General features: G+C 27.4%; 1 protein-coding gene across 1 annotated transcript in view; it reads right to left on the bottom strand.

Moving 5' to 3' along the window:
• Positions 1–44: 44 nt before the first annotated feature.
• The window catches only part of LOC142329184 (arrestin domain-containing protein 2-like), a 141,538-nt gene continuing 114,915 nt past the window's right edge, over positions 45–26,667 (bottom strand). Inside the window, exons 4-8 of the mRNA XM_075373578.1 lie at positions 20,967–21,062; positions 7,462–7,641; positions 3,955–4,152; positions 1,632–1,746; positions 45–448 (exon numbers count right to left, since the gene is read on the bottom strand). Of these exons, the coding sequence (XP_075229693.1) occupies positions 300–448; positions 1,632–1,746; positions 3,955–4,152; positions 7,462–7,641; positions 20,967–21,062 (738 nt within the window). The 3' untranslated portion in view covers positions 45–299. The remainder of the gene's footprint in view (positions 449–1,631; positions 1,747–3,954; positions 4,153–7,461; positions 7,642–20,966; positions 21,063–26,667) is intronic.

Genomic DNA, 26,667 nt, shown 5'->3' with positions numbered 1-26,667 from the left:
ATCTTTGATTTACATTTAAACAATTACTTATTTAATGTGCCTTTTACTTTTGTAATTTTTTATTGTTATTTATCATACAATTATTATAAAATATATACAGTGGCATTTAAATTTTCAAAGTTAAAAAAATAATAAAAAATGTTTTTATTTGTAAATAAATTAATCATGATAAAAACCTTGTAATATTTATTTAACACATTTAAATAAAAATGATTAATGTATTCGTACTTTATGTATGTGTTTATATTAAATAGCATTTTTACAAAAAACTCCAGCTACTCTGGAGCAGGAAGTTGTTGTCAGTCAGGACGCGATACACAAACATATACTGGGCGATATAGAACTACTGTCTCTCGTACTTCTTGATTATTGCTTCCATCATAGACTTGACCTAAAAGGAACTCTGGCCCAATGTATATACCACCTTCTACATGGTCACATGCTACTTCTGTAAAAATATAAATTATACATTTTATTATTAACATAAGACAAGTAGATAAATTAGAAATAGGAATACTGGCCTGGATTTACTCAACAGACACTTCATCCAGTAGTTTGACTTTTTGTGTAATCCTGGGTAGGAGATGGAACTTTTAGACTGTTCCATAAGTACGAAGGAGTGCTTACAATAAAGAAATGGCTGCCCTGCTGGTTATCAAGAAGTGTCAGCTAGGAGAGGTAACTGGAAATTAAATCAGGATGAAAAGATAAGGAAAAGAGAGTATGAGGTTCTTATATCACAACCAATTCATAGGACTGTCTTTGATTGGGGTAATTTATTGTCTTGCCCAGGATAATTTATTTAGATTATATTCACAAATTTTTAATTATAGTATTAATTTTTTTCTTTTTTATAATTGCATACAAATAAAATGTAAATTGATTAATTTAAAAGAAAAAAAAATCTTATTTTAAATGTACCTTTTTGTATTCTTAAACATTTACACATTATTTATCTTATTTTTATTTCGTTATTATTCTGCATTTATTAACGCGCAATGTAAAATATAACTTTCTACAAAACAAAGATATTGATATTACAATTAAAATTACTAAATAAATAAACTAAATTGATACACAAATAAATATTAAATAAATGACTAAACTAAATACTAAATGAATAATTAATACTAAACTGATATATAAATAAATTTACAAAATTGATATTGCAGTTAAAATTATACTTTGGTAACATATCATATGATTAAACCTGAATTCCTTAGAAATAATTCAGCAAAATATCATATGTAGGATATTTTATTTATTTCTAATTTCACATTTTCTTTTACCTAACAATAATTTTGTGATAGGCAATTCTTTAGAATTGTTCTGCTTTTAATTTTTTTTTTAATACCTCCTACTATTTTATATTAATCAAGGAAGATAAAAACTGTAATTTTACTGGATTTTTACTACCTATTTCTCCAGATATGGGATATTAAAATATATTTATGATCTTTTTTTTAGTTTTTTCATCCATAGATAAGAAAAAATTAGCCTAAAGTGTTAATTAGCACAATTTCTGTCAAGTTGAATACTTAAATTAATCATGATTGTCTACAACCATTTTGGTTATGGTACTGAATATACATGCAAAAAACAATAATAAAGAAGATATAAATTCTGTATACCATAATGAATAACTGGCTGCTGATTTGAATTTGGAATTCGAAATGGAACTGTCGCTACAGTAATTGGAAAATGCATATGCAAATCATCACCAGATTTTTCAAATTCCAGGTTCACCTACAAAAAAAATATTGACAAAATCAGTAATTATACGCAGATATTCTAGTAGATACTTATATATCTATTACTTAAGTGTACGCACTTGCGAGCACTCATACACACTCATATAATACATGCACACACACATACACTTCCATTCTATTTACTGTAATTGCTTTTCTTTACAAACTATTATTTAAATAATTTTAATTTTGTTTGTACGTCAGTTGAATAAAAAACAGTTGTTTGCTTTATTATGGAGAAATTATTATATTGTTTTTAAGAAGATTATGAATTTATTTTGATTTAGTTAAATGAGCCAATTTTTACTTTAATAATGATTTTTCACTTTTTTGTTTAATTTTTAATAAATTTATTGTTAATTTTGCTGTAGGTATTATAAAAAGTAGTTGTTTAAAAGTAGAAAATGTAAATTATACAAAGACTTTTTATCAAATTTCAACAGAAGTTGTGTGTTTATGCAACATGGTCGTTTGTTTATGCCTATATATCCAGAAAGATTTGATTTTCATGACGTATATGTAAAATAAATTAGCCATCTCAGTCATACAAGTGACAATAGATATCATAAGATGATTTGAAGAAAATAAAATGGCAGACGTGAATCCCATTCTCAACAAACTGAAAACAAAAGTTTTGTTGCTCATCAAATGCTATATATAAATATAAGTCTTTGCAAAAACATTTTCCCAGATATAAAATATAATATATATTGAAGATTCTGTCATATTATGCATGAATAATAGGCAAAATTTAAAAAAAATTATATATAATAAAAGAAATAATTTTTAAAATATTAAAAAAAAAACATAATTACAATCAAACTTGAAGAATTTACAATAAATCAGTAAATATTAAAATTAATTTGAGTAGATATGCAATTAATTGATAGATATTTAAAATGTCTCATTCTCCTAAAATGTATTTTTGAGTATTTCTTTAAATCTGAATGATTCAGATGAACCCAACGAAGAAAATTCATTAGCTTTAAACTTAAAATTACCTGCAAAGATTTTCTCAGTCTGGGTGTCCTGTAGTATTTTGGTTAACACATTCAAATTACTGAATCACATACACATAAAATGTGTGTGTGTGTGTGTGTGTGTGTGTGTGTGTGTGTGTGTGTGTGTGTGTATGTGCACACAGGCACGCATGTGTATTAACAACTTTGTTATCAATACCAGAAATTCCACTTAGGATGATACAAATAATTTTTTCTGAAATGTCTTTGGAAAAATGGTTTCAACAATTTGTTGGCGAGTTATTTTAATTTTTAAGTGTTATCATATTTATTTATTCTGTTCAACAAATCTTTTATTTTATTTTAGTACTACATCCTTGTACATACTGCATTTATAATGAGGAGGATGAAACAAAGTGATATGAGAAAAAATACCTGATCCTTGCTGAAAAAATCAAACTTAAAACTAACAGATTAAGGAATAATACCAATCATGAAAGCATTTATATTATTTTTAATACCGTATTATGATTTATGCCTTACTTAAAGCCTAGAAATTTATATCTAATAATAATAATTACATAATAAATAGACTTTCATTTATTTATTTTAATAGACTTTTAGATCTTAAATTTTACATTTAAATAAAAATTTTAATGAACTCTATTAAAGCACTACATTTAAAATATAATGCTTTAATAGAGTTCTTAAGTTGAACAAATCCATTTTAGTAACTGAAGACTTCTAAATTGCATTCAGTTTTTCATGGTATTAATCATTTTAATTAATTTTGCGTAGTCAGTGAAGATGGGCTCAAAATCAACTGAAAGTGTTGTGATTCGAGTTTTTAGTAAGTTATATGAATTTGATTTGGTTTGTCATTAAACGATTAATATTTTTACATAATTATAGTAAATTTAAAATTTTACCTTAATTACTAGAGCTTCAATTTCATTTTTCAGATGAAAAAATCTGAAAAACATTGTAGTATGAATTACGGAGTTATAGAATGTATCTACACTTTGTAAATCCTTCTGTAGGATTTATGCTTGCTACACTAATTGATAAAGCAGAAAAAGAATACTGAATTCTTTGATTGGAGTTACTACACATTTAAATTTATTTTTAATGTAATTATTGCAATATCATTCACATATTTTATAATATCTTTTTTATATGCAACTAGAGAAAGATGGAAAAATACTTCAAAAGAAATGATGTAACAAATGTTTTAACTATCTTACCTTGAGAACATAATATATTTGAAGTAAGCGGCAAATTCCAATAAGTGAAGGCGGCATTACAGGCACTACAAGGCTTTGAGCCGAGTCCCACTTGGAACGAGTATTAGGTTTCACTGAATCTCCCTGGTACTCCAGAACAAGATGTTGTATTTCTTTGGTTACACCAAGTACTCCACGATCAATGAAGTATTCTACATACTATAAAAAAAGAAAACGTGAGTTAATGACTTTTATAAGGGTGAAAAAACATATAATGTGTTATAGTCATGTTCTGGAGAATAAAAAGCTATTATCTATAGCATAAACCTTATCTTTTATAAATTATAATAATTTTAATCTATGTTTCCTTAATTAAATAAAAATAACTAAGAATTATCTTGTTTAAATTTGAAATGAAATTAACAATTTATTAATTATACAGCACGTCTAAAGGGACAAATATTTAAATGTTTATTTATAGGGAAGGAGTGCAAGTTCTGTAAATATGATGTAGCAAAACACATATTAATACCTCCTTCAGTAATGTTTTTTTATCAGAATTATTGGTTATACAACAGAGAAAATTCAAGTTAAAAATGAGATTCCAAATTTAAATTTACTGTTTTGGTTTTTATTACTATTAGACTGCCAAAATTTTGTTATTCATATTGATGAATCAATCCAATTACTTGATTATTTACCTTGATCTTCAATCATTATTATTTTTTCCACGTTTTAGTTAATGAATAAGGTTCATGATTAGTGAGCCCTTTAATTTCATTCATTGGTATAGATATCAATTAGAAATTACACATTAAATACAATAATTAAATAACATTAAATACAATTAGAGCAACCTAAAATATATTTTAGAATATTTGTTTCCATTTAAAAAAAATATATATATATAATGATTAATAAAAAAATAAAAATAATCATGAGTAAGTCTAGTAGATATACATAAAGTTGTCTCACAACTATAAAATTAAAAATTTTTAAATACTTCCAACATTAAAAAAAAAAAATAAAGTAAACAATAAAAAATAATAATGAAATTAAAAATGTTAAAAGTTTATGATATGGCTCAACACCTTCAGAGGATCATGACAAATAATTCTGAGAAAGAACCAAGTCGGTAGCTGATGTAGGTACTGAGAAAATTGTGAACATACATCACATAGGTGAAACACATAACTCCTTTTTTCGATTCGCTACAATCAGGGGTTAAAAAACCAAGGCTGTATTAACTTGATGTTATTGTAGCAATTTTATACTCATATTTGTTTTTAACCAACTTCAAAAAAAAGGTTATTGAACCAAATTGGATGTATTTATTATTATTTAATATATGCTTAAAGTCTGCTCTTTCTCAAATAAACTATACTGATGATTTTTTTTTTACTTTGTTGTGTAATTTGTGGTGGTCCTATTATAAGTTTTGGCGCAAAGTAACTTGAGTAATTTTTTTAAACATCAAATTTCATTATCATTGATAACTTATTGAAGATTTTTTTTTCATTTGTTAACACTGTTTATTATTGTTCTTTTTTTTTTAATAGCATGTAACATTCTGATATTCAATGTTTTTTCATGAGAAAGTTGAAAAAAAATCTATTTAAAAATAATTTGATAAAAAAATAACATATACGTGTGTCACATAGCCTCAGCACCTCACATTCAGTAAGTCCTTTTATGTCAATTTTTGTTTTTATCAAGATACAGGTTACTTGTGAATTGTATGTTGTATATTAGCATTATAGTTTTTGGCCTAGACATATTTTAAATAAAAACTTAACTGAACATTCGGGGTTTTACAGTTAAATAAAAAAAACTTCACTAAAGATTAGAAATTATTCTTTTTAAACTATCCGTTGAATTACTACTTTTTGAAGTCGCGCCAAATTAAAATCAATCAGCGACTTACTAACCCTTAATTTGGGTCCGATTTATAAAGCAAAAGTTAAAAGAAATGAAAATTAAAGCTCTCTAATTTTTAGTTCGCTTTTTTATTGGGATTTATTTTAATTTATTCATCTTTGGTTTATTTTATTTAGACTTCATTTGAAAATATACGACGCATTTACAGCGGTTGAAAAACTAAACAAATATCATTTAGTTCTAATTTTAACCAGTAGATGAATGAAAATGTATAAAATTTAACTTACTTTAATTGTCTGCGACAGATAGCGGGATATTGACGGCACTCGAATCATCGTCTTATTACTGGTAGAGCTTGCTTTGAGTTAATGGTAATAAATACTGGAAGACAAAATTTATTGTTGTATATGGCTAACGTACGATGAGGAAAATGATACTAACTGCTTTCTAGGTACGTATGAAAGTGCCACTATAAACGTTGCACCTTTATCATTTAGTTTAACTGTTGCACTGACAGGGCTGTTAAACGTGACTATGTTGTATTTCAATCGAGCTACGTAGAAATACATACTAACTTATGTATGGACACGTGTGTATTCTGTTTTCCGTGAATGCAACAATTTGACGTTAATTTGACTAATATGTTTTGAATTTTGTAGAAACTTTCAATACCTTTAGTCGTAGTTCCTCGAATTAAAAATTAAATCGGGAAGTTGATCATAAAAAATTAGCATCATTTCAGAGTTATTATTTTTTTCATTCTCGGGAAATATTTTTCTAAAACTTTTCGTAGTAAATTACACTTGAATGCAATTGAAAACTGTGGCAATTAATTAACTGAACTGCTGCCTAGTTGTTCAGTTTTGCCGAAGGTAGGTTATGTACTTATTAATTTTATGTATCTTTAAGTTGTCTTACTGTTTACAACTTTACTATTAGTTCTTTATTTATACTTCTATTAAAATTGAAAATATTTTTATGATGTAATTTGAAATGTTTTATGAGATGGCTCAGATAACCTTCATAGTAAGCTAATAGTTTTTTTAATCAATTTCTTAATGCAACCTAGTGGTTATCTTAGTTATATTGAACTGTGTTATTACACAATTCAATAGAACTAGCTGATTACATTTTTTGAAATCCCAATCGATGATGCAACAATGGCTTCTGTCAAACTGAAATTTTTTATTACCGCAGAATGTAGGTGATTATATCTTGTGTACTAATGGGTGTTAGATAAAATTTATCAGATTTAAATCTGGTCCACTGTTCAGATATTTGCAAAACTTGAAGAAATGGGAGTAAAAAAATAATTTGACTGTTTGGAAACTGTCAGTGAATACCTCAAATTTCATAAAATTAGCATTCTTTTAAATATAATTTTCTTAATGTATGTTTGTATTATATAGATTCATAATTTATTACAATTACTATGTTTATGTAATAATATATTCTTTGGTTTTTGCTTGTAGAAGTAAAAGAGTACACTAAGTCAATGATTAAATGAGAATTATATATGAGTATATACACATACACACATTTACCTATATATATAAATAGGTATATACACATACACACATTTACCTATATATAATATATAATTATATAAATATATAATAAATATATATATATATACACACTCGCAGTTACCTGTAATAATTTAACCTTAAGTCGTACTTCTTCTTCACCTTGATTATCTACACTAGCCCTTAATTTAATTGATTCCCCGCACACATAAGCAGAACGTTCGAGCTGTGTTCTTAAAACAACTGGTCCTTTTTCGCAGCACAAACAGCATGTTGTTCTTTTATCTTGTCCAACCATCGGTTTCTGATAAAAAAGATAATTTATTAATTACATATAAATATATTCATTTGTATTCAGTATATATGTTAAATTGAGACACTAGATAATTAATTAACTGAACTGTGCTTTTTTTTTAATGACTATTAATAATCTTAGGCTTAATGAACATCCTTAATATGTTTTACTATGAAATATATGGCAATAAAATTAAAATAAAAAATAATAATAATTTTACTAGTATTTAAATACATTTATAAAATTACATATATATCTAACTGTTATTATTTATTATCAATTACAGAATATTCTGAGATGTGGAATATCTTTAAGTGTTACAAATTTATGTATAAAATAATTCAACCCATTTACATATGAATAGGAATATATAAAGATTTTTGACAGTTGTTATGAAAATTAAAGAAAGAGGGTGTGATTTGTTGATAACTGTGTTAGATGTAATGATTGAAAGAACATTTGCAAACTCCACGCTTCTGCTTATTCAACTCTTGATCATTTTTTAGCTACTGGTGAGTTATGGATTTTACAATATAAAATATTTTTTTTAATGATTTATTAGTTAAGATAAATTAAACCTTATCTTGAAAGTTTCAAATTCAATCCTCTTCAGGCATGATATTTTTCTCATTAAACAAATTTATGTACTTATTCGCATACACAAGTCTAATTATTGTAGAATTTAAATTTAAAAAAAATAAATAAATAAAACCGGTAATGTAGTGTTTCTATAAGTTTGTTCAGATTGGATTTAGATTTTAGATAAAGAAGGCACAGTTTTATGCAGCTAGGTCATTAATTTGGGTGCATGTGCAACTCTTGTAGTGGAAGCGAGAACCTTGATAATCCCGCTAATAGTCACCATTCCATTGAGTTACAATAAAGAAGAGACTGTAAGATTCCTGCATGGCACCAAATATGAAGGCAGCTTAATGACTGACTCAGTTTTTTGTGGTATGTAAAAGATTGTATAAGGAAAAAAGTGATAGAGATAGGAAATAAACAGCCTGTTGTCATGAATACCTCTAATCACGATATTTATCCTCTTACCCAAGATCATTCTTTTTTGTATACATGGGGAGTTATAAAGAAATGAATAATTAGATAATGAGTTTAAAAATGAAATTCTGTGTATTTTGAACTATATTATATAATCTTATAGGGTATTTAATGTGGGTACAATATTGTTGAAAACTTGAATCTGAGTGTGTCCAGGATTTCCTTTCTGGTTGTTGATGTTTTTTTATCTAAAATCTTTTTAACCTCATATGCAATGCAAGCATTTTCGACTGTTTTAACAAAAGTAATTTTTCATTTCCTCATTTATATTTCATGTTATGGGATTATATTTTATTACTTATCAGAAGATGACATTATCACATGTATTAAATCTTAAACCAGTGTTCATCTTTTGAACTTTATAACAAAAAAAAAGTTACATACTAGAAAATAACATAAATTCTCTCTTTCCTAATTAAAATTTAAAAAAAACTGTAAGTGAATCTTATGCATGCATGTATGTTATATAAGATTGACAATGATTATTCTAAACTAAATTTTGTTTTCATTAGGATTCTCACCAGCTTCTTAATGTTTAATGTATTTAATGTTTTTTGAGCAGGTAAATTTTGTATTTAAATGACCAGTAAAATGAGTACATTCTCAACACAAAAATAGACCAATTCAGAAGATTCTTTTTTTTTTACAGAGATTCTTCCTCTGATATTTCCATTTAAATTTTTTTCAGATTACTTAGTGAAAAATTTTTAAAATTAAAAAATAAATTGTTACGTATGTATGATTTGAAGGTATTTCTCATCAACGTTTATTAGTATTGGATTATTACAATGTACTGATATATATCCTTATGTCATGATATTCAAATTATTTCTTTTCATGAGAAATTAAAAATTTTTTTTTTAAATTTCCAAAACTAGGGTAAAAAATATATATTCTTTCATTTGTGTCTTTGCTCGTGCCCATTAGGTGTGTGTTGTCATTTCTCTGCATTCTCTTTCAGAAGCAAAAAAAACAAACATATTTTTATATTATAGAGGGAATTAATGGGTTAGTTAGTAGGAGTCTTTATCACTCTTTTCTCTGCATTTTTTTAATATATTTTTATGAAGACATAGGTTTTTTACCTTTTCTTTCTTATTTGCAGTTGTTTTTTAATATAGGCAACTTTTTGAAAAATCAACTTGTAGATCCAAATTTTAATTATAAATAAAATAAATCTTTAAAAATGTATACAGCAAAAAGATCTTCATTAAAGACTAATGATATTTTTTAATTATTTAAATTTCAATCTTTTGAAGTCTGCACCAAATTTAGTGGCTTGTAAATTGATGGTAATCATTTATATTTAATGTATACTTTACTTCTGAAAGTCAAAATTTAAAGAATTACATTACTTTAATTTTTAATGCAGTTTTTAAAATTGGTTTAATTACTTTTTAAATTTTATTTAATTAATCCCACATTTGACTGTATTTTAATTAGTAAAATAACGGTACTTACGTATTAACCCCACCGCAGCTACAGCTTTATTTAAAAACAAAGTAGTCAATCGGATTTCGGTGGAAAATGAAGAGTCTCTTTATTAATTTGAATAAATGGTTATTTATATTTATAAATATAATTTAACCAAACTAAACCTATGCTCGCTTTGTTCGCTAACCTTGACTAATTAACACCATAATTTTTTGAGTATTTATTTAATAAATTCAGTAATTATTGTAGCAATTATTTATTATTTAAATAATCAAAACACTCCTGTTAATTAGTCAAGGTTAGCGGGCGAGCGTAGGTTAAGTTTGGTTACATATTTATAAAATAAATAAATATAAATAACCATTTATTAAAATTAATAAAGAGACTGTTTTGAATCTATGTTAAACTCTATATCGGCCCATTTTCCACCGAAATCCGATTGACTACTTTGTTTTTAAATAAAGCTGTAGCTGCGGCGGTGTTAATACGTAAGTACCAATAACTATTATTGTTCTTGTTTTTAATACTTTAGATAAAGAAAATATATAAATAAATACGTTAAAAAAATATCAATTCAAATTTAATAAAATTAGGTTTTTTTCACTCTTTTAATTGATATAACTGATTTTACTTTTTACCTTATTTATATCACTAAAACTTAGTTCTTTTACTTCATAGTGTTTTTTTTATAATGAAAAATTTGTCAGGATGAAGTCTAGAGTTATTCGATTAGCATTACTGAAATAAACAACTCTCTCTTATTTGAGCAGATAGCAGCATTACCATAATTATGTGTATTATTTTTAATTAATAAATTAATCAAATATACAGCCACTTTCTTCTCCTGAACAACACTAACAATGTCACTGTAAAGCATTGACTATTTGAGAGTTTTTTTATGGATAAGTAATACAGAGAATATTACTCTAAGTAACTAATGATAGTTTGATGTTACATTACAAGGGCTAACTTTTAAGTTTTTACAAAAACAATGAAAGAAAAAATTTGGTACAAATCGTTTTATTGTCAAAATAACCATATTTAAGATTTATTATACACTTTTACATGTGTTTGAATAAATTCTTGAAACATTTTTTCCATTCTGAAGTTGGTACCTCGAAAACATGGTTTCAGAAGGATTCAACAGCTTCTTGAGGTGATGAAAATTATTGTCCATACATTTTTTGTTTAACATTCGGGAACAAAAAGAAGTTGTTAGGTGATAAATCAGGTGAATGTGGGCAATGAGACATTAATTCAATGTTTGTCTCTCTCAAATAATCAATTATTTGACCTGCTGTGTGAGAGCTGCCATTGTCATGATGAAGAATGATACAATGTTTTCGGTTGATTTTCCTGATATCGTTGATGACTTTTGGCCAAGAAATTGAACATTAACTATTCTTCAATCCTCTAAAGCAATGGTTGCTACATACATGTCCAGTATAACCAAAGAAGCAAGCAATCATTTTCTTGGAAGTACTTTGTGAACAAAATACATTTGTTGGATTTTATTCGTCTTAAAACTCCAAACAATTGATTGATGCTTAGTTTCTGGCTTATACAAATATATCCAACTTTCAACTTCTGTTACAATGTTGTATACGGACTTTGCATTTCCTTAGTCAAATTTTTTGAGCATTTCCTTACACCATTTGATACAAGCCTGTTTTTGAGGTTTCATCAAATTATGCGGAATCCATTGGGAACAGATCAGATCTTTTTCACAACTAAATTTTCATGCAAAATCGAATGTACTGTAGTCTTCAGTGTATCTAAGGATACCTATATCTCATGGTAAGTCACATGCCGATCCTCTTCAACCATTTTCCACACAGCATCAATGTTTTTTGGAACAGCAACTAATTTTGGTAGACTTTCACAAAATTCATCACTGATGGAAGCATGACCATGATGAAATTCTGCAAACCAATAGTCTTTTCTGATGGTGATTTATTACTGAAAGTTGAGCGAAGCAATTTGAGGCATTGTTGTTGTTTGAGGGCTTACTAAAATTGTAAAAAATATCCAATAAAATGTTCATGTAAAATTTCCAATTTTTCCACAAAACTGTTTTTCTTAAATGCTTATTCTAAACAAACCACTCAGCTGATTTCTGACCTGCCACTGTTGCAACAATAAAAAAGTCAAATTTTACAACAACAGTAATGTCACATCTCATTAGCACCATCTAGTGGTCGTTTGTAAAAACTTAAATGCAACGACTATAACAGTGAGAACATAAGAGCAACAATCCATGATATTTAACTACATTTATTTTTACTTGATATTTGAACTGTAGGAGGTGTGTATTCAAGTTTTAAATATAATTAGTCTTAGAAATGGAGTGGAGAAGGTACTGGATGGAATATAAATTGATTATAGAATTAAAAGGGTTAAACAATTAATTTTAAACAATCTAATTACCAGCAAACATTTTCTCTCTTAAACTCACTAAATATAATTTCAGTGAATTGGATAAGAAATCCTTTTTTAGTGTCATTTATTTATGTTACATATTGAATGAAATCTACTCTGCAGGATATTCTTAATGTGGTGTTAAATCCTTTTTACTGTAACTAGTTGCAAGAAAGAAGGAAGTTGTGCAAAATTGCCACACAGCAATTTTTCCAAAAAGTTTATTTGTGAAAAAAAATCCAAAAAAGTTGTTTTGTTATCCGAAAGTTTATTTGTGTGTGTGTATCAGATCTATCTGTTTTTTAATCGCTTAAAGATAAGTTTTATAAATTTTGTTATAAAAATTTTATACATTCTTTTGAGATCTCAGTTTTAATTCTTGTATAATAATATATTAAAATTTCCTTTGGTTATATAATATTATTTTAAAAATATAACTATTTAAATCAGTTAAGAGTATTTAGGTTCGTAAACAATTGAAAATCTGATTAATATAGACTACAGTAGGATTGACCTATTTGAGGAGTATATTCCTCTCTTGAATCAACTCCCTAGAGTGTTGATAATGGAACTCCATTACAGAGGTAATGGAAATGTTAAACTACAGTTTGAATGTTATATTAACTTCAAACTTAGTAAAATTTACAGTTTAATGGCATATAATGTGTGTTCATACTATTTTGTTAAGGGAATTATGAAATCCCAATACAACATTATAACATTTAAAGTATTGTATAACATTCAAAGATGCCTCTTGTATATTACAAACTTTTTGTTTTAGTTACTTAATTCAAGATCTTCTTTAATCTTCTTTTTTTATATTCTTTAATTTCTTCTTTTGTTTATATTCTTCTATAAAAGGACAAAAAATAATGAAAAATATCTTCAAAATATTATGTAAAAATGTATTATTATTTTTTTCATTAAGACAATTTTTCATTCAAGTTATAAGGAAAATGTACAATAAGGGATTACCTGACAAATTTTAAAAATTGCTGATAAACTAACAAAAAATGAATCATAAATTTGGTCTGTTTGATGAAGAATAAATAGAAAAATTTGACCATATAGAAAAAACCTACAGGTCTTCTGTTTTTACCAAAGTAGATCTTAAAAAAAAAACCAGAATTAAATGTTAATTTTATGAAAAACTGAATTATTTTTCTCAAACACAAAATAAAGCTGTCATGTAAAAGAAAGGATGTGGCCATAATATTGTTGAATTTTACTGTAATTTCCAATAATTAAATTTAATCTTTCCCCTCTGTAAAAGATAAACATTATTTTTGCTTTTAATGTTACTTATTATTTAATTACTTCTTTAACGAAAAATTATGCAACAAGTTTCAAAACTGATTATTTTTTTTATTTTCTTTTTATAATAATTTTTATTATGCTAAGGTACTCTGCTCTGTATTTTTACAAACTGAAGTTAAAGAGACCTTGAATGAAATATTTTAAACTATTTAAGTTACCAGAATTAGTTTTTAAAAGAAATTATACTAAATAGTGTTCACTAGACCTGAAATGTGTAAAGAAGTAGTATCCTGAAAATGAAATCATGAATTATCATTGTCAGGATAAACGTTAGTGGCTGTTGACATATTTAATAGATTGTTTCCTTTAGATCACCAAATTTGAGCAATCTGGTTGCAGTACCATGCATGCAGTTTACATTTCTCAGGTGCTATTGACCATGGAAGACAATGGCACAAAAAATATTTGATAGCAGTACTTTTAAAAAATAATTAATTTACTTTTGTGACAAAGCTATACTTTTATTTATTTATTTTTTGGTTGACGATTAATTCACATTTAAGCTTGAAGCTTCTACAATTCAAAACATTTCTTATAAAAGCTTTTACGTTGAATGGAAATTTTGTAACGTATGATAAATACCATGCTGACTGGGCTTTGAACTTAGGATCTTCCAGATGAAAGACTTAGACACTACTATTCTGCTAACAAAACACTATTATTCCCAGTTACTTCAAACTTAATTATTTACTTAGTAACAGGCTTGTGCCCAGTTCGATTACTTTTATTATTTTTGTTTTCAATAAACAACTTAAAAGTTAGAAAAATTGTCAATTTGGATAGAAAACATTCATTACTGTATTTAATGTTATTCTGGATTAAGGGGATACATATTTTTTTTCTTAAAAGAATTAATATCATCTTTTCCTCAAATGTACTACTCACAATACCAAGTTTCTGAATATGCATTTCTTATTCCAAAAACATTTTATTCTGTTTTATGTATAAAATTGGTACTAATTTTCATACAAATTTAATAGCATTAATGCCTTATGTAAATGAACCATACCAAATTTTATCATTCACATTCTTCTTTCAAGATTTATGTATGTATGTATATGTGTATGTAATATATAACATGCACACATACTTATGAGGGATATCTCTAAAGTAAAGACCCCTGGGAAATTTCTCTCCTTAAGGTTGGCGAACCTGTGTCGTTCATGGCCATGCTAGTAATGTACACATTGCGTTGTTGTCAGTTGTTGCGTTGCAGTGTCTTTGATTAGTGTGAGTTATTGTGTTATAAAATGAACAAGAAAATCGATGTTCCCGCCGACTCTGAAATACATGGTTATATGTTTTTTAAACCATCAAAAAGTTAAGCCGGCTAAAATTCATAGGTAGTCGGTTGCTGTGTTCGGTGATAATGTAATGAATGAAAGAAACGTTCGAAAATAGTGTGCAATGTTTAGAAATAATAGAGTTAAATCTGCATGATGAAGAACGCTCGGGGAGGTCCTCGATAATCAGCGAGGACTTAATGAAATGCGTCGATGATGAAGTCAGAAAATATAGTCACTGAACGATTTCCGACCTGGCCCTTCTTTTTCCTGATGTTTCAACAGCTGTTATTGATCGCATTGTTCATAATTATTCAGGCTTCAGAAAGGTTTGTGCACGTCGGGTGCCGCACGTTTTAACGGAACGTCACAAAAAATCCGAATGGGATCTGCTTTGGAAATTTTGATGTGCCGCTCAAAAAAAGTAGATGAGTACCTTATTTCAATTGTTACTGATGATGAAACATGGATTTGGAATTACGGCAGTCAAGTGAATGGCGTCATCCTCAATCACCAACCAGACCAACAAAGGTTAAGCCAAAGCCATTTGGATGCAAACTGATAGAGCCACAGTCTTTTGGAATCGGTTTGGCATACTGCTGATCGATTTCATGCCACGTGGAACGACTATAAATGCAGAAGCCTACTGCAAAACTCTACATAAGTTACGGCGCGCTATTCAAAATCGGCGATGTGGGCGGCTGACCGACGGCGTCGTCCTGCTGCACGATAATGCACGTCCACATGTTGCGGGTCCGACACGTGATTTACTGAGAACATTTGGATGGAAAATGTACAATCACCCATAATATAGTACAGACTTAGCTCCTTCTGATTACCATATGTTTGGGAAATTGAAAGAATTTTTGAGTGGTAAGCAATTCGCGGGTGACGATAAACTTAAAAATGCTGTTGATCAGCGGCTAAATGGACTGGCGGCAGAAGAATACGACGAGGGTATTTTGAAGCTGGTGTATCGTTACGATAAATGTCTTAATTCTTGTGGCGATTAATTAGACAAGTAGTGTAAGGTGTGTAGTTTAAGAGAAATAAAAAATATTTATAAAATTTTCAGAATAAATTTTTTTACAATGAAACGATCTGTACTTTAGAGATAACCTCTCATATATACATACATATGAACAGGATTGCACTACACGTAAAATCCTTTTTAATTTTTAGATTCTGAAGAATGTAAAAATTTTAATACATTTTACTGTAATACTAGCCATTATTTCTAGGGATATAAAAAATTGATAGAATTTCTATTCTTAGGGTTTTAGTTTTTGAAATTAAAAAAATCAGAGTTTCCCATCATTCTCTCATTCAGTAACAAAAAAAAATATATATATATTTAGAATCAGTTTAAACAAACACAAACTATATCTATAAATATATATGATCTCATAAACAGAAAAATGTTACTCAGATATATTATTTTTGAACTAAGTGTAAAGAAATTAAAATAATAATTAAGAGTAAATTTTTACTGATAATTCTGTATCTCTATTATATATTATTACATTTAGGAAAGAAATATCGTTATCATGGAGAAATTTATTGCTGTGCATGTTATAAGGGATGTAAAAAATATTTATTGATATATCTTTGTTAGATTTGTTTTAGCAAAGACCTGTAAGTTTAAGAGATCAGGATTTGTTGTTTATTAGAACCTAACAATACAGGAGAAAAATAGGTAGAAAAAGAAAAAAGATCTTTTAAAATGAAACTCCTGAAAATTAAATCATTTTATTTGTAACAGTAATAATGTTACAACTTATATCATGATGGTGATAGAACTGATTAATTAGTTGCATTAAATTTTAATGGTTTGTTTATACATTGATCTATAACTCTTCTGTGTGGAAATCATAGTTATCATGTGTACTAATCTCTGGCTCTTAGCATCTTTACTAAAACTTAAAATTATAAACAAAATATTAAGAAATTTTTCTGGTTTGAAACTTTTAGTTTTGTAATGGAATTGAATGTTTTTAAATGATTCAAGCTCCCATAAGCAATAAATAATCTGTTTTAAATTAGAATAAATTCATTTAATTATTTAAATGATTTTTTGTGTTATCTAATCTCTCTGTTACATAATTAATTATTGAACTTAAAATAAACATTTTTGTTCATGTTAGCAATTTGCTGGCTTTATATATTTTATAATACTGTATATATTATTTCTAATAATAACATTATAGAACAAGGATGAATATATGAAAGCCGACTGTTATGAACATGTGATCTCTTTGTTATCATTCACAGCGTGTGCATGAAGTGTATTTTATACATGTAGTCATATGAGATGATCTGACATAAACTGTTCAGTCAGCATAACACTTTAATCTTAGCATGTTTAAAATATATGTGAGTTTTAACAAAGGGTATTTTATATCCATGAAAATGTGAACTGTTATACGTTCTTGAAAATAATCAACATATTCATTCTGAAATATCTCTTCAAGTATTTTATATTACACTTAGTGAATGCTTTATTCATAAAGTTCTTTACTGCACTATTTATAGTTTTCATTAGTTTTATTAAAAGAAAACAATTCTGTTAATTTCTAATAATTTTAATTCTTTTAATAGTATTAATTTAACTAGTTTGACATTTTTTATCTTTTAACACAATGTACAGATTTTAATTGATTGTTTTTAAACAATTTGTATAAATTTATTAGTAATTATTAAAAAAATTAAGATTATTTTTTTAATTCCTACATTAAAAAACCTGTGGCTCCTACATCAGAGTGATACTATTTTTTTATCTTTCATATGAAATGTTTTCAGTTCTGTTCCTCATCGGATATGTCATGTTTTATACTTCATACTCTGCAAATTTCCTCTTCTTAATTGGGATCAGAAAGAGTGTCCAGCTATAAAAATTCTGTACCAATTCCAGACAAAAAATAGGTATAAAAAGAAAAACCATCTTTTAAAATGAAATTCCTGAAAATTAAATCACATTGGGTAGTAATAGTAATAATGTTAAACTTATACCATGATGGTTAAATTAATCTTATTAAATAAGTTATTTAATAAGATAAATTTAGGTAGGTTTAGACAGGTATATTATAAATCTTTGATATTATATAATATTAATGATATTATATATATACTTGTATAATAATGTCAGTAAAATAAATTTCATGGTAAATAGTATTTTCATTATAGTTTAATGCGATAGACAGATAGAAAACCCTTCTTCCAATTAAAAATTAATGAATTTTGTATATTATAGGTGAGCTGTATCTTCTTAATGGTTTATTAAGAAATATTTAAAAGTGAATATCTTATAATGATGTGATTTATTTGATGTCTTTAAAAGTAGGGATCTCTATTTAAAAAAATAAAGTTGTCTACCACGTTGAACAATTAGGATTGATTTAGCATGATTGCTAATGTCATATTATGATTATTCTCAACAGAAATAGGTAATATTATTTATATTGTAGGTGGAATAATTTTACAATTTTCAGTGACCTGACGTAAGGCAGAAGTCACTCCTAAAACTTTGATAGTCATTTTAAAGAAAAATAAACATTTCATGCCGTACTAATTAGGAAAAGTGAGGAATAAGATGATCTCCTATTACTTTCTTCCCTGAATTAAATATATGTTTGTTATGTATATGTCAAGTCCACTGAATTGCAAATGATATTCTGCCCAAGACTCTACTCTGCCTATGTGAGATTCTGCCTCTACTCTGTTTATCACAAGGACTAGCAGAATGATGAATTTCATTATTCTCTATGAAAATAACTCTTTGATATATACTGCTAGTTTGACAGATGTTTTACACATGTCATAGTTATAAGAAAAACTGGTAGAAGTAGTGTTAAGCAACAAACTAATCCTTTATGGGAAACTATTCATTATTTATATTGCCTCCACTCAGTTTGGGGAAGAAAGAATGAATCCCTTTTTTAATATTGTTATAGCTTTATTTGTGATCATTGATGCTGTTATATGTGTATTTTATCTAGATATGTTTAAAATGAATGACATTTTTCCTTTTGACTCTGTTTCAGTGTTATATAAAGTTAACTTTTTTTTACAAAATTTTAATGGTTTATCAGTTCTTATCTTTAATTGTACTTAATGATTTTGAAATTGTTCATTTCTTGCCATTGGAACTGTATTTGTGACTAGAATAAAACAAAAATATGTCAAATGTACTCTTTCTTCTGAAAAGAAAAACCGAATTAAACTGAAATTTTTTACCAACATGTCACCTGCTATCGTAGTGTAATAAATCGAGAAAATTTGTACATTGGAATTAACTGTAAATTTGGAATTATAATGCCGAGTTGAAATATACTATCACGCAAACTAATCTACTTTTTTTTGGGGGGGAGGGGAGTTTGGTTGATAAATATTATTCTTTGAACTGCATAAATAGATCTAATGAGTGCTGGAAGAACATTTAGTTTTGGTTTTTATCTTTGTTAAGGTTCTATAAATTATTGTTTGATATTAATTCACATGATATTACACTCTAAACACAGTTCCAAATCTAAGTTGTTTAATTTATTTTTTACAAAGAAAATTGAGAACTGTAGATTTTTGGAAGTACTGCAGCAAAGAAACGGCTATGGTAAAATATAAACAATATCTTAATATTCCAATAATATGCTTACTATAAACAGCAAAATGAATAGCGAGTATAAAAAATTTCATAGCACCGTTGTCAACTTGTTCTGTTAAATTGAAATGGTAATGATGAAATGTCCATTTCTTGAAAGAAAAAACATTCACATGAATATAAAAAAAAAAAATGCTGCTGTAATAAAAATTTCCCCAAAAAATCTTGGAAGATAATTTAGTTTGGGAAATATTTACCTAGTTACTGTAAAACATACATGATTACATTCTGTTGAGAAAATGTTAAAAAGACTAAAGTTAATATATGTATATATACGTGATTTATTAATTCCATTTGCAATGTATTTTTAATAATGTTATGTTCTTGATGTTTTGGATTCTTTATTAATAAGTATTATTTATTTTCTCCTGTGTAATTAGATTTTTGAAATAGCACCCAGTTATTTATAATGCATTACTAAAATTGTCTTAAGTGACCATAAAAAAAAATTCTTAAATGATCTATTCCATTAAAAGTGCTCAGACTACTTCCTGTTGATCTTTATTTTATTCTGTTTATTGTTTGAATTATGGTTGTTTTGTTAACATTTTGTATAACTTCTGTGATAATTACGCGTGCATTTTGATTTTATTACGTTTTTGAGTTAGAAATTATTATTAGCTCAAATATTGAACTATATTATTCAAATAAAATAAATTACCTAATTTTTTTTCAGATATCTTTGTATATTGAATATTCTGATAAGTTCTAAAACAAGTTTCATCATCAGAGATGTATTGCTTTTGTTTGAACGTAGTGTTTGCCTTAATGTGATGGATAAATTAGGGTGAATTATTTTTTATTAATATGTATGATTTGGAACGTAAATATTAAACAAAATATTTTTCAATCTCAGTGAATTCTAAATACTTAAATCTGTGTGATATAAACAATTTTTATTTTTTTCCTAATGCTAAGTTTATTAATTGTATAAATAAATTTGTATTAATAAACAAGTGAAACAGATTGTAAAAAATTAACTTTTTTGATATTTATTGCTATTTATTATCTATTAAACTGTCTATCACATGTTATCTGTTACCAGATTTACTTTAAAAATGGAATCAATTAATCTTGAACATGAGACCCTAGTGTATAAAATGGAATTTGCAATTATTATATGTTAATATTAAAATTGAATATGCAATTTTAAATAATTATTGTCATACCAAATATTGTTCATCCATGCAGTCTATATGTGGCCCAATAACAGTAAAATATTTCATGCCTTGCGGTGGTGAGGCGTAAGGTATATCAACTGTCACCTAAACAAAGAAAAAAGAAATCATGATAGTAATAAAATAATGTACAGGTAAATTTAATCTAACCCATTTTGATATGATATTTATTTGTATATAAAAGTGAGTGGGAGTTCATCTCCAAGGCATTCAGCCTTACTGTAAAGCCTTGATGCGCTTATGCACAACAAGCATGAATAATTTTGAAATGAACAAAGTAAGATAACATTACAGTATATTTTACAAAGTAACAAAATATTGATATAAATATATATTATTTAGAAATAGCTAATTTTAACATTTTTTTACTTTCAGGCTGTAGTAGTGTAAAGAGTAATGTAAAATCCCTCTTGTTACATTCTCCTGAACAAAGACTAAAAAGTGCATAACTACTCAATTTCTTATCCGAATTTTGTAGTATTTCAAATTTGTGACATTATATTTCTATGCTAACATTTTCTTTCAGGTAAACATTTATGGTGATGAATAAATTGAAAATGATGTACTGTGTATAATTTCCAAGAGTCATTCTTTATAATAGACTTCAAAAAACTGATTATTCTATTAAATAAATTATTATAAGTACTAAATCTTATTTTCAGTTGTTACACTTATTAGATGCGTCAGCCAGCAGATTGAATTATGTATGGAGAAAGTTTTTTTGATGGAAGTTTATTTGCTACTTGATGTATACGTATTTGTGAATTACATTATTATGCTGCATAAAATCATACAATTAATTTTAGGAAAAATATTGCTTGTTTAGAATCTATTTTTACTTGACTGCACCAAGACTAGGGTAATGTGCTTGATTGTGTGATAATTTGAACATCTTTTCATTCATACGTCTGTCTCTTATAACTCCAGTGATTTTCACAAAAGTATTTGTCAAACAATTCATCCAAATTGTGTGATTAACACTACATATATCATAAGAAGAAAAAGTTGTAGAACAATTTTGTACAGACTGGAACAGATTTTATTATTTAATAGTTCATTGTGTAGATTATAAAGTAAAATTTTTTGAAAGGGGAATTTAAAAAATCTGATGTGGACACCAGATGACTTCCTTGTATGCCCATTAAATTACTATACACATTTTTAAAGTGCATAAAATTTTATTTCAGTAGTAACTTAATAACTTGTGATTTTTTATTTTTTATATATATATATATATATATATATATATATATATATATATATATATTTTATTGTTATTATTGAATTATTATTTATTGTAAAAAAATTGTTTACAATCTGAGATTAATAATTATTAATAAATCAATATATTTATTTAAATTAAAAAAAAAAGTTGAAAAATGGAAATGAAGTTTTGATTCAAACCGATGTCCCTTCCCCTTGTAAGATCCAAATATTTCATTAATTAAAATGTTATTTGGCTATAACTCTGGAACCAATGAAAATAAATACCACTTGATATATCGTTGAAAAGCTCTCGTTGAGCGCTTACTACAGTTAAGAAAAAATCCAAAATCCAAATTTTTTAGATTTTGTGGAGAAACTTGTCAAAATGGATACTTCGATTGAAATCTGATAACTGAAATTTTTTGTGATTACAATACTTCTTTGTACTTCCACGGAAGTAAAAATGTTTATTTATTTTAGATTTTTTTATCAATAGTAAATTGTTATTTATTAGTAAAATAAATTAATTGTACTAAATAATAAATAACAATTAATAAACCAAATTTAAATATCCCCTAATAAATTGTACCTGAAAAGTGATATACTTGTAAATAAGCAGTTTAAAAAATTTAATTGAAACATTGAAAATTCTTAGAGAAATAATTCAAAATTAGTGAATGAAAATAGTACATTATGCAATGTGCCTATAATGATAGCCACTAATGCACAAGTCTGAAGTAAGTTATAACATATGGCAAGGCTTATGTCGTAAACTTCACAAGTAGTCCATTAATTGCTATTGTAGAGAGTTCCATACCATATTTTTTCTGCGGCTGCAAAAATGGTGGGATTATCATAATGAAAATTTGTTTCATAGACACCCTTATTATAATACAGGTTCCAGCTGTATAATTCAAATGTAATACAACCATAGAAGAATTCATAAAAAGATAGAATTTTATAAATTAATCTTATAATAAATATGTTTGAATATTATTATTGATTTTATAAACAACATTGAACAATTCTCATGTATTCATGAAAAAGGTATCAATCTCCTTTTTTTTTATCTCCTATGACTGACTCCAGGTAGATGACAGTTACCTAGAATCACTCATCAGTTTTTTTTAATCTTGAAATCATCACTTTATTGTATAGCACTTGTGAAGTTCTTGAAGCCATTGTAGGTAGTGGAGGATTCTACCAGTAGAATCCATTTGGCTTATATTTTGTTACACAGAATTGGCTGTATTTTAAGCACTAATGGTGCTGGGTGTAGCATTCTTACAAATTCTTGAAGTCATAATTTTCATATATTTGTTATTGCTTTTCATTTTTTGTTGGAGCAATTTGCACTTATTTATTTAAAATATATTTTAAGCAATCAATAAAAGGAGTATGTTCTTAATATGATCAGTGTTTTTTTTAATGGATTTTAAGTCTTACTATAACCAAGTGGACCAGTTTTGGGGAAATTTTTATTTTTTTGGAGGAAATTCTTCAAATAGTTTCTGTTGTTACTTTTTCTATGTAATTAATTAAGTTATTTGAAAAATTTTGCATTTAACATTTTTTTAATGAAATGTTTATAATACTGCTACATTCTCTGCTTTCTATTGGCAAGCGCGATGCTAGCCAGTAGATGTCAGGGGAACCTGCATTTCACCTACGCTCCTGCGCACACGTTCCTCCCCACATAGCCAGCTGACTGTGCAATTTTTCCACCAGAGAGATGCTGCGGCCTCACCACTCACAGCTTTGCGCCTATAAAAGACTGTGCTGGTACCAGTACAGGGAACCATTCCGTCGCCTACCTCCACCCAAAGAAGAAGAAAGAAGGGACTTTCTTTCTTCCCAGGCCTCCCTGTTGATGTTAACATCTCCACTGAGGGAGCTGCTACACACAGACACTACCTTCCTGCCCCAGCTTGCCAGACTTCAAACGTCCTGGTGGGTCCACCATGAAGTCTGCTAGCGTCAGGAGACCTATCAGTGAAGATGTAATCGGGTGAGCACCGCCTCGGTCATGCTGGTGAAAGACAATTGACGCTGACCCGACACTGCAGGGTTCGTGGAGCCCATCATTGCCACGTCATAGTGGGGACCCAACTGCAGCTGAGGGGAAACTCGGTCCAATTCCAATGCACAAGCTGTAACTCCCTCACTACCACCAAGCCGACATCACCAGAGATCATCTCCCGGATCCAACAACTCTTCGCAGGGCTACCTCGCAAAACCCACAAATGGCGCTTTTCCGGGCACACTTCCATAAAAATCAAACAGTCCTTTGCAGGGCTACCATAAGGTTATAACGTACTATCAAAGCCATCTGGTGACAGTAACTATTTGAAAACATTTTTCCATTTTTTTGTCATCGTCACTGGCTTAATCTTACCTTAATTTTACCATGAAACTAGTTTCCTTGATCATGACTGAAATATTTAATTAAACAATACATATTAAAAATTAAAAATACTGAAATAATGAAAAGTGTGTATTAATTTATATGAGTGCCGCTATATTAATTTATATGAGTGCCGATATCTGTTGCAGTTTTTGCAAGAAAAAAAAATATTTGAGGGAGATACTCTTATAAAAACGGAACAGATAGCAGCACTTATATAATAAATTAATATCCAATTTTCATTATTTTATTATTTTTAATTTTTAATTCACAGATGCGGTTTAATTAAATATTTCAATCATGATTCAGGATGCCGGATCCTACAAAAGTATTTTCATGAAAAAATTAAATTAAGATTTGTCTTATCTCAATATTCTGTACTAGGGTGGTTTATATTTACCAGCTAGCTTTTACTCCGTAACAGTTTTTTTACATTGACTTTCTTCTTTTTTTCTTATTTTTATTAAATACAATAACAAGTAATATATACTACCACATTTGTGAGAGCTATAGCTTATAGATGCGATCATCTCTTTTTATGTTTACTTTTGTTATTTCTTTTCTTGTTTTAATGAAGACACAGATTTCTTGGCTTTAAATTTTTGTAGGCTATCCAAATTTTAAACATTAATATAACCTAAAAGGTGTAAAATAAAATGAACTTTAAAAAAGTTAAACTGAAAAATAGTTATGCTAAATAATAACAATTTTTTAGTTATTTTTTTTTTTGTTTCATAAATTTGATTTGTTAAGTCCATGAATTTGATTTGTTGATTGAGGGTCCAAATATCTATCACATAGAGGTGTTTGTTTATTATTTGATGCTGATTTCTAAATCTAAGAATCTATAAAAAAAACTGAAAAATTCAGTTCTTAAAATTAATTATTATTAATTTTATTACTTAGTGTAGTGTTTTGTTATTTTCTTTAAGTTAATTTTAAATTGTCCTTTTTAAAATTTTATTTTTTTGTTTTTAGTAGCTAATTTGTTGAAGTGAAGAATTATTTTGTACTCATTCTGTTTTTTTCATTTTTTGGCTTGTGGATTCCTTTACAGGTTCTTTGGTTTGTTTTTCAAAGTGCTACTATTTCTAAAATTTGTTTCACATATTTTTATGTATGTCATTATTCAGCTTTGCTTCAAAATTAAGTAATTATTTCTTTAATTTATTTGTTGTATAACATACTTTTTCAGATTTTTAAGGAAATAAAAACCATGTTGTTTGTTAAAAAAAAACGTTTCTTCATTCATTATGAAAATAATTTTAGCAAAAGGTTTTAGATTAAGAAAAAAAGATAAATTTGGTAATATTTCATTTTTTCTTGCTAAGATCTGGTAGCCTAATAATTTAATGCCTGTTAGTGCTGATAAATATTTAAGAAACCAATAGGCTTATTTGCAGCCACTAGAAAGGAAATGAAGTCTGTAGGACACTCTGGCTGAGATACACTCAATGAATAAAAAATGGGAAGAAATCCTTGATTTCGTATATAAGAAAGAGGTGGATAACAAGAAAGAACATTTTCTCATGAAGGAACTGCAGTGCAAAATAAACAAATTATCCAAAGGATAGCTTTTCACCACTCCACAAACACTGAAAACACCAGGCATTTTTGCTCAGGATGTCAGTAAGTAGAATGTTATTGATCGTGCTACAACAAAAAATATTTTTTCTCCAGAAATTTAAGCCATTTATGAAAAAATTGGGGATTCGTATAAGGATAACCATGCCCACCCATGGAATTTTGACATGGATGGTATTATCTACTGTATTACCTATAAATATACTACTCAATAAACAATTAATTAACTGTACTATAAACAATTTATTTCATCTAATTTTAGGCATTCATTGGAGGCTGTTTGGAACATGTATATTATAATTAGCATATTAAGTGTTTTTTACTCTGTGTGTGTGTGTGTGTGTGTGTGTGTTTGTGCGGATGTAAGTGTGGGTGTGGGTGTGTGTGTGTGTGTGTATGTGTGTGGGCATACACGCATGTAAATGAAAAAATCTTTATATTTATTTATAGCGAGTTTGAGTTAAATTTGTAAAAAACGTTTTTGTTTGATAAATCTAA

The sequence above is a fragment of the Lycorma delicatula genome, chromosome 8 (assembly GCF_047948215.1).
Source record: "Lycorma delicatula isolate Av1 chromosome 8, ASM4794821v1, whole genome shotgun sequence".
NCBI classification, from domain to species: Eukaryota; Metazoa; Arthropoda; class Insecta; order Hemiptera; family Fulgoridae; genus Lycorma; species Lycorma delicatula.
This window is presented reverse-complemented; position numbering and strand designations above follow the sequence as displayed.